This window comes from Takifugu rubripes, chromosome 6 (assembly GCF_901000725.2).
Source record: "Takifugu rubripes chromosome 6, fTakRub1.2, whole genome shotgun sequence".
Taxonomy (NCBI): Eukaryota; Metazoa; Chordata; class Actinopteri; order Tetraodontiformes; family Tetraodontidae; genus Takifugu; species Takifugu rubripes.
The window spans coordinates 9,444,120-9,460,807 of record NC_042290.1 but is presented as its reverse complement, the minus strand read 5'-3'; the positions used below and the strand labels follow the sequence as shown (position 1 = coordinate 9,460,807).

At 47.3% G+C, this 16,688-nt stretch overlaps 1 protein-coding gene across 1 annotated transcript; it reads left to right on the top strand.

The window, feature by feature from the left end:
• Window positions 1-4,461: 4,461 nt before the first annotated feature.
• On the top strand, window positions 4,462-16,284 carry LOC101075301 (GDNF family receptor alpha-2-like; the record flags this gene model as incomplete). The annotated part of the gene is made up of 7 exons (XM_029838036.1): window positions 4,462-4,647; window positions 4,874-5,061; window positions 10,424-10,533; window positions 10,946-11,086; window positions 11,365-11,549; window positions 13,109-13,154; window positions 13,873-16,284. Coding segments are annotated over 7 exons (981 nt in total), but the record flags the coding sequence as incomplete, so codon positions are not given.
• Window positions 16,285-16,688: the final 404 nt, after the last annotated feature.

The following is a 16,688-nucleotide window of genomic DNA, read 5'->3' as shown; positions in this document are numbered from 1 at the left end:
AAGTGATCGGATGCTAGAATCTAAAATGTTTCTTTGATTCGGAAGGATGTGCTTCGTACTGCCGGGTGGTCCAGGACTGCCTGGAGCATTGGGCCGAGTGTGTTTTCCAGCAGTGTATTCATTACACAAAATCAATACTCCTGAATGTGAGGAGGTGCTGCCGATACTCAACAAGCTCCATTAATTGTGTCTGGACTAGGTGTCATAAGCCCCTCTGAACCGTCCTGTTGTATATTAGTGGCGTGAAGCCCATTTTTACACTTCGTCTCTGGACACATTGTGCCGCATACAAAGTTCCCCACAAGCCTCAGCAGCACTAAAATATCAGTATGAAGTTTTCTGGGCATGTGCAGTCAAATCCTGGTTGTTCTTGTCGTTGAGTTGAGAGTCTATTCAGATGGTGGCGGGGGAGCAAGCAATGAGACAAATGTTAGAGTGAACGTCGGCCCTTCACTCAGGAGGACGGGGAATGTTCAGCTGGTTCGGAATTTTGGCTCAATCCAGTGCACTTATTGTTAAAATGGGCTAGCATCTGCACTGACCCTGTCAGGTAGTTAATAAGCTGCTGCAGGCACTTTTTGAACACATTCAGGAGTTATCTGAAATCTACACCATCACTGGAACAACCTCCTTCAGGACATCTGTCTGTGTTTGTGTCTCTCTATTCTGGACTAACATAAGGAGAAAACCTCCCCAGTATGTTATAGTTTTATCCATGTCTTCGAAATAAGCAAACCTTAAGATAAAACCTTTTAAAAGTATAAATAAGCCACATTGATCCTAAACAGATTGTTCCTCTTTTTAAGATGTTATTATTAACATGGTGAAGGAGAAGGTTCACCTTTTGTTGTAGTGACTTGTCACCCAAAACTACAAAGCTCCGGAGGCATCAGACCGTAAAGTATAAATCACCTGAGCAGAACTGAGGATTTAAAAATAGTTTTTTGCAATAAAACATGAAGGAATAGTAGATGAAGTCTGCAAATGGAGGCCTTGTTCCATCAGCCCTCCTCCCATGAAAAACCATGTTTACACAGCATTTATCTCTGTTGCTCAAGGCTAAACTGCAGTGTGTGTGTGTGTGTGTGTGTGTGTGTGTGTGTGTGTCCAATTAGTCAAGCACTGAGGTTATCTGCACAAGTTTGTTATGGAAGGAAACATTCTAACTGTGACTCTCTCTCTCTCTCTCTCTCTCTCTCTCTCTCTCTCTCTCTCTCTCTCTCTCTCTCTCTCTCTCTCTCTCATCTCTCTCTCTCCCCCACTTTCTCTCTCACACACACACACACACACACACACACACACCCACACACACACACACACCACACAAACAAACATCAATTGCAGCCACATTTAATTATATCACAGATGAAGGCGAGGCCAGTTCACAGCGTTGGCCTTTCCACCACCTGACCGTCTCGCTGCGTTTGGCCGAAGCAGAAATGTGCGCTTCATTATTCTGAGTGACCTGCACCGACGACGCATCTCAGTCACAGGAACTGAAAACTGCCTTCCAACTGCTGGTCGGCCAGAGAAAACACTTTGCGCAGGCTGTTGTTTGGCAACATTAGCAACACCAATTCCCATCCCCAAAAAGAATATTCAGTATTAAAGTCTTTGTCTGCAGGGGCAGCTTATTCAAAGAAGCTCCTCGCAGCTAATTCAGCATAATTCTGATTTCCTTTGTAATAACAGCAACTAAGGGCAGAAAAACACTAAATTTGTCTTGAGTCACGGCAATTGCCTCACAATAAACACAAAGGCACAATGGCAAACAATAGAAGGCTATCAACCTCATATTTAGTCAAATATTTAAACCCATACGGAGGTTAAAATTTGAAATCTTGCTATATTTGGACAAAATGCTCGTTGCGTTCTGTATCAGCTCACTGCTGTTGTGGGAAACGTAACCCATTTGCATTACAACGTGAACAAATCCACGGTTTCGACGGAAGAACTATCAAACAAGTCCATTCAGGACGGTCTTCAGAGCCCCCGTGGTGCTAATTTACTGTGCCTAATGCAAGTAGGGTGCAAGGTGCAAAGAGGCTGATTAGACCTCTTAATCATGCAGAGGTGCATGTGGCATGCAGAGAGAGAGAGAGAGAGCGAGAGAGCGAGCAGCAACCTGCTTCCAGATTCACAGCTGACAGCCGCCTCTGTGCTTCAATGTTGGTGTTTCATTTGTCAGCGCGTGGCTGAAGATTTTCCCTGAAGTTGCTGCTGATTTAGATTGCACTAATAAAGGCAGCAGTCGCGGTTTGCTAAATGTCACGGTGCCGCTCTGCATCCTGATAGGCCTTGTTACAGTTGTCTTGTCCATTAGACTTGTCTGATTGGACGTGTTTAAATTGGAATTTATGCTGTCTAAATATGTGTGGTCACACTTGACGGCGCGGGGCTGACATTCACACGTGTGACCTCGTGTTGCCGTGACTCCGCGGCACCTTCCCCTCACCTCGGCGGCAGCTTCTCCTCTCTCCCTGTCGAATTTGGAGGTGCCAGACGTTGTCTCACCTGAAGAGCAAGCAGCTTGAACAGGAGTAGAGGACGGTCCCTCCCACTCACCGCTGTGGGCCTGCAGGCTCCTCGACACCAAAGTTCTGTAAAGAACTTGAACTGCTACTGTGAGTCTGTGGCTGAGACACTCTGAGGTGGACTTCTGCTGCGTTCTGCGTGCGCTTGAGCTTGTAGTGAAAAACTGATGGCCGGATATTCTCCCTCAGGGTTTGATGGTTGTGAGCAGAATTCAGGGTTCCTTCCATTACAGCAAGTCCTCTGGGTCCCCCCCCACTCCACCAGATACACCAGGTGGTACACCGTTCAAATCCCCTTCAGAGTCTTCAGGGTCACCAAAGTCCACACATGGGACAGATCTTTACGTTGGTTAGCAGTGCTCTTCTGCCCTGAATACTCCGCCCATCTAGGAAAAGTGGGTCTGAAGTCATTCTGTGTTCTTTTGTATCCTCCTGGGCTCCTGGGAAGGTTTACTACTGTTTACTGAGGAGTCCAAAGCTTGAAAAATGGCTTTTTAACCCTGTTCCAGCTGATAGATGAAGGGTGTCTGAGATCTTTTGGCCTGCTTCATTTTTTTAGACGGGTTCTATTCATGATATTTGTTCATTCGAGTCTCGGGGAAGGAAATAGAACCCTGCTGGCCAATTCAAAGGGTTTGAGGAGCAGTGAAATAATGAGGGAGCCTTTAATAAGTATGCTTGACAAGTTTGGAGCACTTCAGCAGTAACTGTGAGCTAGTCTGGGCTTTGTCAGGCTCGTACATGTCCTCTCTACCTTTACATTCCATGACCATTAATTGAAGGTGACAGAGGTCAAATTTTATCATTTGCTTTAATTTAATTGCTTCATTAAACGCCAGCCAACAGAGTTCCATCGTGGATGAATGCCAGTGTTGTGTTTCTTGGGTTTTATATCGAGTGATGTGGAATTGTGATTGCAGCTCCTCTCTTAGTCAGGATAGTAAAAAAAAAAGAAAGATGATGGCTGCTTTGGTTGACTTTAATCCAAGAATATTCAAGTTCTGCACCAGTAACCTCGCAAAGTACCGTTTAAATCCATCCTTCAGGGGATAGAGATGCTAATTCCTCACACGTCGGACAATTACCGGACGAATGCGACCTTTCTCGGCGTAATTGGCCGACCGTCTGCCCCTGTGATGCTCTCTGTCGGTTTACTACTCCCCACTTAAGCAGCTCTTAAGATTTTATCAACTGGCAGATTCGCCAGCGCCAAATCCACAACCTGCTGGCAGGAACATCCGGCCCAGAGTTGCGTGGTTTCCCTCTTAAGACGCCTTCTCCCCCTCTATGTGCAGCAACATGGTAAACGCAGCGTGACTATAATGAGAGGATAATTGTATTCCACATGCTTGTCTGACTGCTTCACGATGCGGGCTGCACACACGGCAGCGCGTCTCCCAGGACCGCTACTATAGACACACATTTGGGTTAATGAGGCCACAGAATGGATGGCTGAGACGTCAGCAGCTACTGGAGTGTACGAGCATGCATCATGCATTTATGTGCAGCTTCTGGATTTCTAATATTTGGCCCAGCCGGAAGACAGATGTGGTCTCAGAAGTCACAGCTCTCCTCCGCTCCGGAAGTAGGTCGAGTCAGTCGAAACAAGCGTCATAGTCCAACTTTGAAGCTGATGGATGGTGTCCAGAAGGCCTCGTTAAAGGCAGAGATGTTTGCAAGTCTTTTTCTTTTGACTATTTTAACTTTTCCAGGCTTTTCTGGTTGTAATGAGGGTTCGATCAAAGGACGGCATCACAAAAAGGGAACCAAATCATCAGTTTGTAGTCATTTTTTTCTTCCTGCCATTTTGACGCTCGTTCCTTATTTTCCTGGTAACCCTTAAGTTCATCCATTCAGTTGCATAAATAGAGATGTTTCCAGTGTTTTCTGATATATTTGCTCTCCTTCTCTTCAGATTCTTCACTGACAAAGTCAGCCCTGCTCCGAAGCTGGGAAACCCTGTAACCCCTGCCTGGATGCCGCCAAGGCGTGTAACCTTAACGAGACATGCAAGCGTCTTCGGTCCGCGTACAACTCCATCTGCAGCAAGGCCGTGCCCCCCCAGTCCTCTCTAGCCAATCAGGAGCCTTGCAGCAGGAAGCGATGTCAGAAGGTCGGTGCAAGATGGAATCATTTTTAAAAGACTTCCTTATCTCCACTTTGTTTTTCATAGTATTTATGACCTGATAACTATTCAGTGTTACTGTTGTTGCTGGGAGCTAAATTGGCTTAAGCTAAGTGGGATTTCTCTCCGTAGCACCTTCACTTTTTCAGCCTCCGAGCCTTTGGGTTCTGCCTACAGGCGGAGAATGAGTAACTGCTCCCTGCATGTGTTTCAGGCCTTGCGTCAGTTCTTCGAGAGGGTCTCATGGGAATTAAGCTACCCTCTGCTTTTCTGCTCCTGCCCGGATCAGGCGTGCGCCGAACGCCGGCGCCGCACCATCGTACCTTCCTGCTCCCACCAGGAGAGGCACAAGCCCAGCTGCCTGGAGCTCAGGCATACCTGCCGGTCCGACGCCCTCTGCAGGTGAGACCTCCAGGAGCCTCGTGCAGACAATCAGACGTGATTGTGACGTGACGGCTTTAAAAGCTTGCAAAAAACATGACGTTTCCCACTCATGGCAAATCAGCGAAATCAGCCGAAATGTTCCAGTAGAAAGAAATCAACAATCCGCCATTTGATTGATAATGACCGGCTTTAAAAGTTTAAAGTGGGAGAAACAATTTAGCTTTAGTTCTCACCACTTTGTGATTATTCTTCAAGGTGCCCTCGATGAGGAAGCAACGGAGGGAAGGAGCGAAGTTCACACGGAGGTTTTCCTTAATGATCATTACCGGTACCTATAATAGAAGCTACACGAGTGGGCGTGGCCTATTCCCATTTCCGCTCCCTTTGAAAACAGCCCGTTTTTAAGTACATTCACACGTATATTAGACACATATTAGCCAACAGATATTTGAACTGTGTTGGTTCTTTTTCTCTGGGATGTTTGATGGATTTCCGCCGACGCGGCATCATAGAAAATAATAAAATAAAATAGCACGACGCAAGACAAATTAGATGAATTCAACTGATAATTAACTTGTGATTCAGGCAATGTTCAAAACCGTGTTTCTGCTCTTCCGCTTCATTATTCTTCTCATTTCCTATTGTTGTGTTTCTGGAATGCGGCTCCCTAATTCCAGGTGTATTCATTATACAGTTTTAATTTATTTGCCGGCTGGTTTGTGTTTGATGTGAGACTCGGTGCTGCAGAGATAAACTGGAAAACCACGGACACATGTAGAGATTGGTCTTTTGTGAGGCGCTTTTGGCTGCAGACCACATCGTCTGAGAGGAGAGGGACTGAACTGACACCAGGATGCATCCGAGCTCCCGCCTGGTGAGCCCCATCGCTGAGGCTGAGCTCAGAGTTGCATCAGTGACAAAGACGGCGGTGTCATGTTACACCCATGCGCGTGTTGATCACGCACAATCCCTGTAGATCATACAATGTACGTCGAGTTAAACCTTACTGACAGCCCACAAGGCTGAAGGTTCAGTGCCTTAGTAAGCATTTTTATCATCATTACAGTAGACAGACATTCCAGTCCACTCATTGGTGATTTTCCAGCAGCGCACAATGGTGTCCAGTCTGCAATTTCCCATTGAGAAGTTTTTTTTTTTTTTTGAAAGAGCGCTATGGAACGAAAGGGCACAGTGTGGTTAATTGATTCCCGAGCCTGAAAATGGGACTGCATGCAAAACAACAACCCTGTTGAGGCCGACAGAGCATCAAAAAGACACCAAAATATTCCAAACACGTTCCCCCCCCGATCGCTCCAACTCCTCAAATGTCTGTGCCACATGTGTAAACATCCACGGCACATGACGCTTTCGACACGTGTTGAGCAGGAATCGTGTTTGACGCCTGCTAAAAAGTAAGTCAAAGAACCGTAGGGTTGTCATTTTAGCCTCCATTAGCCTCAGCCGGAGAGCAAAGAGCTGCATAATCATGCGAAGTCTTCAGGTCCTTGGGGTCTTGACAGCCTCGGAGGGGGTCTCATCTCCTGCTGTGGATGTGAGCAGGCAGGAGGATGTAAATGCTTGGGGAACACTCTGATTGACAGGAAGAGTAATTAAATATGGTCTTTTGCCACAAGTTATGCATGAGAAGTCTACAGAGAGCTCTGAAAGGTTTTTTCAGCGAAGGCACTCACATAAAGGGAAATTCTGCCAGACTTTGTTGCAGACGTCCAACCCCAGTATTCCACTGTGGAGTTGTATCGGCATTGCCCTCAAAGCTAATTGCGCTCGTTTAGCTTTTTTTAAAAAATATGACATTATAAGTCAGTGCAGATGATTTGTGGCTGTGGGAGAGTTTGATGGTGAGCAGTGGTCGATCCCCAACATGTTCAGCAGGTCTTATTGTTTCAGCGAAACCAAAATGAAGAACTCCTTGAAGAGGTTTCTGTGCGAGCTGTTGCGTCATTGCGAGCCCGCTGCGGCGGCGCCCGCTGCACAACGACAGCAGTTTGTAACTTGTGTGAGCTGACCCTTTAAAACCTCCGTCCCAGGTCAGGAGCGAATGTTCTATCTAGCAGACCTGTTGCCAGTTTACTTCAGCACACATCTGGTGGCTGTAAATTTTCCATGCATCCGGTTCCCTACGACCCCCATCAAAGGAGAACACTTCCACTAACGACAGTGGTGTATATGCAAACACAAGCCCGCGCACCGAGGCGTGGCGGCTAAACTGCTTCTCCAGCGTGGTGCACTGCGGCTGAATGGTGTTTTAAGGCGAGGGGGCCAATCTAGCGCTGCGGCGCTCCATTACATGGCCAGTGAGGTGAGGTGGTGGCGTGATGGAAATAGCTGCTCTATTCTGGAGGTCACAGGGACGAGAGGAACCCTCAGCAGACCCCCACTCACCTCGCACTTGTGTTGGCGAGTTGTCTGTAAACAGCTCCTGGTGATTCATCTTCCTCCTCGCTCATCCGAATGTCTGATGGGAGAAATGAGGACAAAGAGATGCTTTTGACCCCCAGACTACAAAGGAACGCAATCAGCCGTGCCACCAAAAGCGTCTCCCCCTGATGCTGAAGGAGACCAGCCATTAATAAGCTATGCGAATATGCAAATCAGTTTCCCCACTTAGGGGTGGTTAATTACAGAGAACCTCAAGAGAAAACAAAGCTTCTAATCACAAGTGCAGGTAGAGTCCAACTGGATTTAAAATAATGACATTAGACAAGAAAACAAAGCCTGTGCACACGGGGGTTAAAGGCATCTCGACAAAGGCCTGCAGTAGTTACTTTATAGTATTGGAGTGATCATTGTGAATACAAGCCCTCCTATAAATCAAAGACAAGGTTCCCACCACCCATCTAGATTCTCACATTAGAAGTATCCAGCTGGAGGATAATCCGTTTCAACCCACAATCTTTACACTGATAAATGAAACCCACCGGACCGAGCAGCTTTTTTTAGGATATGATTTGAGTATGGACGATAGTCTGCAGAATCGGAGCGGCTTCAACACCGGCAGTGTTTTAAAAACCCTGGAAGGGTGCTGATTTATCAGGTAAAACTCGAGCAGCGAACTGAACTTTAAACAACCCACTTTAATTGTCTGAGAGGCGCTTAGCCAGCAGAGGACAAATGAAGGTTAAAGAGAAAGAGAGCAGCAGGGAAACGCGGGGGAACAGAGAGCCCCATTTGCCCACCTCTGGGAACCACTTGATCAAATCCTGCGTGAGCTTTTCTCATTTTCCCACTGGGGCCATTAAATATTTATCTCCACTAATCATCCACTGAGAGGAGAATGTGTCGTGCATCTTCTCTGAACTCAGAACTCAAACCCTCGGAGTCTGACAATAATAAACATTTATCCCTCAGTCGCGGCGAAGCAAAGACGCCGGGCGCGGGCAGCAAAATCGATTATTATCGTTACCAACACAGTTCTGGCCGAACCTCCGCAGGACCCGACCGGGGAAATGTGGAAAAAGCTGGCTCACGGGGCTGAGAGCGTCCACAGTCACGGACAAATGTGCTCAACAACAAGGTCTTTTCCAATGCTTACAGAGGGAAAAGTTAGTCAGCACTGATCGCAGACGTCCAAAAGGACGAGAACACACACGCAGCTAATGAGAAAATAATAAGAAAGAGTCCTAAAGGAGCTGCTGGAGGACTGGCTCAGGAAGACCACCACATCCAGCCCAGTCGACTGACGTTTGGAGACTACCTCCACTCACGCGGCTACACACCGCGTGAAGCTGCATAAAACATTTAAAATATGTGCTTTTTAAAGGCAACAATGACTTCAGAGTCAACCCTCAGAGAGGAGGGTTGAAGAGCTGACACTCTGTTGACCTCCGGATAAGCAGCTCTGTACTAAACACCATTTTGAGCTGCTTTTTCCCTCTTTGGAGCTCTGCTCGGTGTGATTCTCAAGGCAGGAAAAGAAAAAAACATCCCAGGAATAAAACGGGCTAGGCTTCACATTTCATAAACTTGGGATCTCGTTACGTAAACATGCAGGATTAGTCGAGCTGACGTCTGCGTGGGTGCCCTCACCTGCTGTTTTAGTTTTGTTAAGTGGCCTATAAATTGTAGGGTTTGGTGACTGGAGGAGCCGAATGCATCTCACGGCTCTTAAAGCAATTATAAACGATGTTGTGCGAATGTTGAAAGCAAAGGACTCGGCAACCTGTTTTCTTGTGATCTTCAAGTCCCAGAGAGCCTGGAAGTGACTTGGCTTCATTTATCGGAGCTCCAACAGCCTCCCTGGAGTCAGCAAGTGGGTTTTACCCGCTCTTATAGATCACATATAAGCACGTCAACAGCTGGAGCTCCAAGTGGAGTTGCTGGTTGTTATTACATCTGAATTCAATAAAAGCTGTGCTCATAGAACAGTGTAAGGTCAATCAGTGGAGCTCAGAACCTCCTGCTGCCTTCACAGACACGTTAAGGCAGAAGACAGGTCGTCACAGCAACGGCAGATATGACGCTGAGAGCCGTGTTGGAGAAATCCTTGGAAAACAAAGAACATAAACATAAGTGAAGCCTCGAGACTTTTCTATTATGTAGCTTCTGTTCGCAGCGTTCCGGCTCCAGTCACATCATCTTACAAGCCAAACATATGTTTGGTTCCAAACGCGTACATGCGCACGCCCTGACCTCTGTGAGAGAGGCAAATGCACATCGGTCAGACCTGTCAGACCACATCATCCTCCGCCGATGGGCCGCGAAGTAAACACAAACACTTTCAACGCGTGTGACGAAGTTGTGTGTCTGTCAAGCGTTCATGCATTCAGACACGCACGCACAGATGCATATTTGGACAGCGTCTATCACGCATTATCAAACGGGCAGGATCGCATTTTTGTCACCTCACTGATCCAACCATGCACTCCCCAGGCTGCAACACTGAGGCAGGGATGAAATGTGTGGGAGAAATGAGGAAAAGACGGGAAGACAGAAAGAGGGTGGAACACAAAACTGGGACAGGCGGTAGATTAAGCTCAGTGACTATGGAGATACAGTATTGCCGGGGACGGTTCCTCGTACGCTAACATATGCGCGATGCTGCGTGCGCTGCGGCACACGTAGATTGCAAATGTGGAGATAATTCCCAAAACTGCCGTGGGAATGTGACATTTCTGCTCAAAAGGAGTGGAACAAACCCACAGAACCGTTCAATAAATGTGAACTACACACGGGCTTTAGCAATTAGCTGTAGCGTCTGCTCGGATCCGCGGAGCTTGATCACAACACATGATGTTAAATGTAGGGCAAGAATGAATCCGTCCGCTCCTTCATCCGTCTTCCAGCTGTTTTCCCAGAATCCCTCAGTATCCCTGCTATATGAGTGATGAAGCCCTGTTTGCTTTTTGTCATGTTCCTCCAGGTCTCGCCTCGCGGACTTCCACATGAACTGCCAAATGACGCCTCACACGGTCACCAGCTGCCCCCATGATAACTACCACGGCTGCCTCATGTCCTACGTCGGCCTCATTGGTGCGTTTGATATCTTATATTCACATAGGTGTTTATGGGATGGTCAGGAACAGACAGCAGGTGTTTATATTGCAGGAATTAGCATGATTGGTCAGATTAAAGCCGTGATAATGACTCGGTTACCAATGTAAACTTTACTAAACAAGCTGAGTCACTCAGACTCCCGGCAGTAATGTTTATCCCAATCCCAATGCTCAAGCGCCACTTATAGCGCAACATTTAGCCTAGCATGTAGCACAACACCAGCAATGGGGCGGCTGGAAAAGCTGAGAGCAACGTGACGCCATGTTAAACACCAAAACAGCCAATAAAATGAAAGTAAAGAAACAGCCTGAGGAAAGCCGGATAGGTTGAGCCTAATTATTATTCCTCCTGAACAACGGCTGCTTTAACCCCCCCACCTCTGCGCCAGGCTCCGACGTGACGCCCAACTACAGTGACAGCAACCCCTCCAACATCACCATCGGCCTGTGGTGTAGCTGCAGGGGAACCGGCAGACAGGAGACGGAGTGTGAAGCGTTTCACCACGACTTCACACACAACACCTGCCTCAGTGAGCCCCCCCCACGCACGCACACACACACACACACACGCACACACACACACACACACACACACACCACACCCCCTGTGATCAACAACATATAATCTTTCAGTACGACTGCAGGGCTGAATACAGATGTCATACATCCATAGGAGAAACGACTCACACTTCTCTTCACTTTGAGCTCTAACTGCTTTAAATCAACCGCTGGATGAGCTGAGAAGAGCTTTTTTCTCTTTTAAGCTTGTTTATTCTTGTCAAAGCAACTTTTCATCACTTTGTCACAGAAAATGCCATCCAGTCCTTCGGCTACGGCCCAGAGGGAGGGACGCTTCCCGCTACCGAGCCGTCAGCCACCATCTTACCCCCCGCCCAGCCGCCAATCATCTCTAAACCCTCTCCCGCGCTTCACGGCAACGCCATCAAGCCCATGGACAGCGCGTGCATGTTTTCCACGTGTGCTAACCTGCAGGTGAGCTCCTGTGGATCTACAGTAACTGTGCGGAGTTACAGCCAGGAAATTCAGGAGAAAAAGCAACTTCCAGGACGACCATTGATTCTGCCGAAATGGTGGCTGGATACACAAAAGCCCATTAAATAGGGCGCTGCTTTGTTGTTATTGATCCGTGCTGGTTTAAGTGTGCATGCAGCAGTTTTAAAGATGTCCTTTTATTACGCTGTAAAATGCTCCAGCACATTGAGCTGGGCCGTGCAACCCTGGAGCTCTTGACCTTCTGCCATAATGGCGTCAAGTCCACGTTGGAACCCGTCCAGTATCTGCAGGACGTGGTGAAGGTCAAAGGTCTGCGAGAGCTTGAAGATGTCAATCAAAACGGTGACCAGACGGCCGTTTCTTCCTCGCAACGGCTCCTTTTTGGGGAAATTGCTGGTCACATTTGATATTTTCATGCAAAACATTGAAAATGATGATTTTTCATATTATAAAAGGGATTCTATGAATCTCCTGGAATAAAACGTTATTGTTGTCAGTATTCTGCAGAATCTAAAACGCCTGTAGGAAGAGTGTGTTAGTGACGTGTGTGTGTGGTGTTTGCGACCGACTGGCCACCCCTCCAGGTCCCCGTGACCCTAATTAGGAACAAGCGTTGATTAACATGAATAAAAAGAAGAAGTTTAAGTTACAAAATTATGTTTACGACTTTACAAAAGTTCTTGTTATAGTTGAATCACAGCGTCACACGCCAGCAGCTCTGAGTCTTCTTTGAGGTCCAAAACATCGCGGCTCATAGAAAACCCCATCCGTCAGCGTTACCGCAGCAACGTCCTGCGTTGCTTCCGCTAAATGTGGCAGCGGAAAGATGAAGAGACGGGAAAACTGTGGACGCTGCGTATCGCTTCCCTCACGATGCTGCGTAGCTTCTCCTTTAGATCACCCCCCCACCGAGAGTGGGACAGCCACGCTGGGCTCGTAGGAAGGGGACCTGCGGGGTGGCGGCGTCTCAGAAGAGGTCAGCGAAGTGAGAACGTTCGGTCCGACTGTGTGTGAAGCAGAGCTGGAGCTTTTCTTCCTGTTTCCGATGATTTCCTGACACAAAAATGAGGACTGATGGGTTCCGAAGATCAGATGTGGCTCTGACAGCCTGGCAGAGATATGTTAATGAAGTCCTGACAAGGAGGCCGGGGTGTGTGTGTGTGTGTGTGTGTGTGCGTGGGTGTGTGTGTGTGTGGGTGTGTGTGTGTCATAAGATTAGATGTATTCTGCATGCAGGCTGTACGAAGAACTGCTGGTTTCTGAGTTTGAACCTCTTCTAATTATCTCCTCGGTGTGTTTTTATGGAAACTCTCCTGCATAATGTATGTTGACGTACAATCGGGCCGAGCTGCGTTTGTACAGTTTTACACACCCGTGGAGCTTTCAGGGAACTGCGGCAGCGCTGGAGATTGGGTCTGAAGGCGGCAGCCCTCACTGGGAGTTTTAAAATCCTCCTCGTGAGGACCTGATGAACTCTGCGTACCCGCGGTGGGAGGATGTTGGGTTTTTTTCCCTAATGGGTTCTTGTTTTTTTACAGGATGGAGGCCAAAAGTGTGTCCCCTCTGATGAGTTTGAGTGTGAGGAGTAAGGAAACCTAATTACACCTTCGTATCCTGGAAGTAATTACAGACAAATGCATCTTGTAAAAAAAAATGGTTTTGGGGGGGGGGGCTGCTCATATTGTTCTCCATCTGTCTCTCTCTCTCTGCTTATCTTTCTGTCTTTCTCTCTCTCTTGCACACAAGATCAAGATATTAATGTTTCTGTTGCCCCCTCCAGTTATTTTAGACGGTTTAAGATAAATAAAATAAAGCCCAGAAAATATGAGGATTTTCGATGCAAATTAGCTTTGGCCAGCATGCCAGTGGAATTTTTTTTGTGACTATAAATACACAAAACCCTCTTCTAGACGGAGGATTTCACCATGTTCTGGATATCTAACGTGCAATTTGTAAATACTGATTAGCATTTTCAGGCTTAACGTGGGGGGACGTCACAAAATTAGCTAAAACGCCCACCAGAAGCACCCAAATGCAAACGATTCTCGTACTTTGAGCTAATTTTGTTAGCTTCCCCAACCAAACTAGCTTCTGATTTATCAGGTGATTGGAAAGTATATATGAGCTCTGGGGGTTATAATGCCATGGTGTGTGTGCATGTGTGTGTGTGCGTGTGTGTGTGCTGGACCCTTCTCTGTTAGTAACATGAGCATGAGTTTGGGTGTTTTCATTAGAACAAGGAAGCTCCACTTCAAATCTTTCTGCCCTTCTTTTCTCCCTCCTCTTCCTCCTCCTCCCCTACAGGCTCTCTTGGCCCAGGGGTCAATAGACTCTCAGGACTCAGCAGGGCCAAGAGCAGCGGCCCTTCAGCTCCACTCGTGCACATCTCCGTGCACGAGTGGACTGTGTGCGTGCTCGTCCCTCTGACGCTTCCGCTCTTCATCTCATAAGCACACGTTCACACATGCACAAGCAAGACCTCGACATTCACACGCACACGTGCACATACATGACCCAGAGAAAGTCACATGACTCGGTACCCTCCGCCACAGGGAAATGTCAAAGAGGAAGCGTCAGGGATGACTGAGGAGAGAATGTGTCGTAGAAGAACATTAAGATCATCCGACTCCACCCCCCCCAACTCTCTCTCTAACACACACACCACACACACACACACACACGCACACACACACACACACGCACACACACAGAGGAGAAGGGATGAAATGTGAACTGGAGCACTGTGGCTCTGTATGAGCGAGACGGAGAGACTCTTTCTGGATTTTGGATCACACTCGGCCGTTGCCTTTGTGTGCTCACTGGCTCTGACTTCCCCCCTCCAGCGTTTTTGGGAACTGAGGCGACTGCGCTGGAAATGCAGGGACGTCGACTCAAGCACAAAATATCACACGGACCAAAACAACTCAAGCAGCACTTGTGTGAATCATCAGTCTAACAGAGACTTTACTGGTTTACAGGCCACACGGAGACACAACAGTCACAGCATTGCTCCCTGGGACCTCTCACACACACACACACACACACACACACACCTTTCAACGCATCCACGGGCAAACAGGGTCCCCACAAGGACGCAAACGTGTGTCGTACGGCAGTGTGTGCGCGTGTGTTTTTGCAGACGTTTATTTTCCTTTCGTTGTTGACCTTGTACACTCTTCATTTAATGTGGAACATGAAAAAGTCCCTCCAAATGGATCTCAATGGAGAGTATATATATATACTCTTAGACTGTCTACGTCTAAGTCAGACATTTCACCTGCTGTAAGTGTATAGTTTTGTGAGTGCTGTGCGTGTGTGTGTGTTTCTGTGTGTGTGTTTGTCGGGGACTGTGTGCGAGTGCGTGTGGATCCTGAGTGGCAGCAAAGAATGACTGTAAGATTTCAGATCTTATAAGCAGCTAAATATCACTGTGTACATTTGTAACACTGCTGAAAACGTTGACATCTGAGTATCAGTGAGTTGATGGAAGTATTTTACTGTCATTTTTTATTTGGAAACTTTCGTCAGACTATCGGAGGAGTAAAAAAACACCAGAAATGCTCCGAAAGCGGATGTCAGAGAGTTGTTTGGGGATAAAAGTTCCTGCTTGGTTTCCTCCGTGATATTTTTAACTTTTGTTTTTCTTTTCTCATAAACAATTACGCTCAAAATTCTAAGGTTTTCACCCCCGATTTATGCTTGTGTGAGCGGAAATCAGCCATATTTTACCCTTCTGGGTTTGCACCTTCATGGCGTGTTCGCCCCACACGCTCCTGGAACCATTTTAAGAGCAGGAACTTGTTTTCAGAGGGGTGAGAGGACAGGAAGAGCCTCCCACAACTTCCTGTGAAACAGCTGCAGCATCTGGCTCACACTCTTCCTGCTGTGCTTAGCATTTAGCCTCATTTATGAGATTACGGCACGCTTCATTTACGCCTCATCTGTTCCGTCACCAATTCTGGCAGTAAAAAATGCTTGAAAATAAAAAGGGGAAACCAGGAACTTTGATCTCGTTAAACTCCACCTGTCGATGTCCCTGTGATTGGGTCCGTAGGACTGCTTGGTGGTAAAAAACAATGTTTTCTGGCTACGCGTGAAGGCGCCTTGTGTGCGTTGCCATTGTCCTCACCTCCGTTTGAAGTTTAAAAAATAGGAAACCTCAGATTTCTGAAGCCTCGATCGATCAATCGGACCTCCGCACAGGCAGAATTAATTAAACAAATGTAAAGTTTCTGTTTGGGGGTGTTTTAAGGCCTATTATTTTTACAGTATTTAAATGAATGCTCATTCTCACCCTCCATCTGTGGCTTTTTTGATCTGTAAAGAAAGATGAAGAAGAGCGTGTCGGCCCACAGGAGGTTCTCCCGTCCTCCAGTAGATGGAAGTTGGAGAAAGATCCGTTTCAGTGACTTTGGTGTGGCCTTACTTTACTGGTCTTTCTCACATAAAGAGAGTAGGAGGGTGGCGATCAGGCTCCTGGCGGGACAGCCTTCAGCCAATCACATTTTTGACGCTGGAGCTAAAGGAGCGCTCGTGCCATCAACACGCAGGGTCTCCAAAGATTCAGTTTTTATGGGCCGAGAGAGGAAATGTGGGAGGAACTGGTGAAAAGAGAGGTTGTAAATTAGCTGATATGTCCGTCAACTTTAACAGCGCTACAGCAGCGTGAAATATATGTCTGGAGTTCTAAATAAAAGTGACATCTGTAACAGTCGGTGCGTGTCTGTGCCTCTCTTGCTAGTGTCACTCACAGCTAACAGTATGTTCAACCGCTAATTATAGGCTGCTCGGCTAAAAATGAAAATGAAGGGAACCATTTGTGAAACACCAGGTCCATCACTCTTCCAGGATCTCAACCTGTCAATAACCAGTCGACAGTGGACGAGGGATTGAGCAGGACAACCACTGCTGAGGACTGTCCCCACCCACCACTGCTAGCAGCATCAATGTAGAGCTACGCTAGCTTCACCGCTTAACGGGGGCTAAGTGGAAGTCCTCAGTCAGCCAGGACAAAGACCTGCTTTCCTGAAGACAATGAGAGGTGAAAAAGACTCGTTTTTAGTTCCATCCGTCCCAGACGTTGTCCTCTTCATCCCAGATGTTTCACCAATCTGGCCT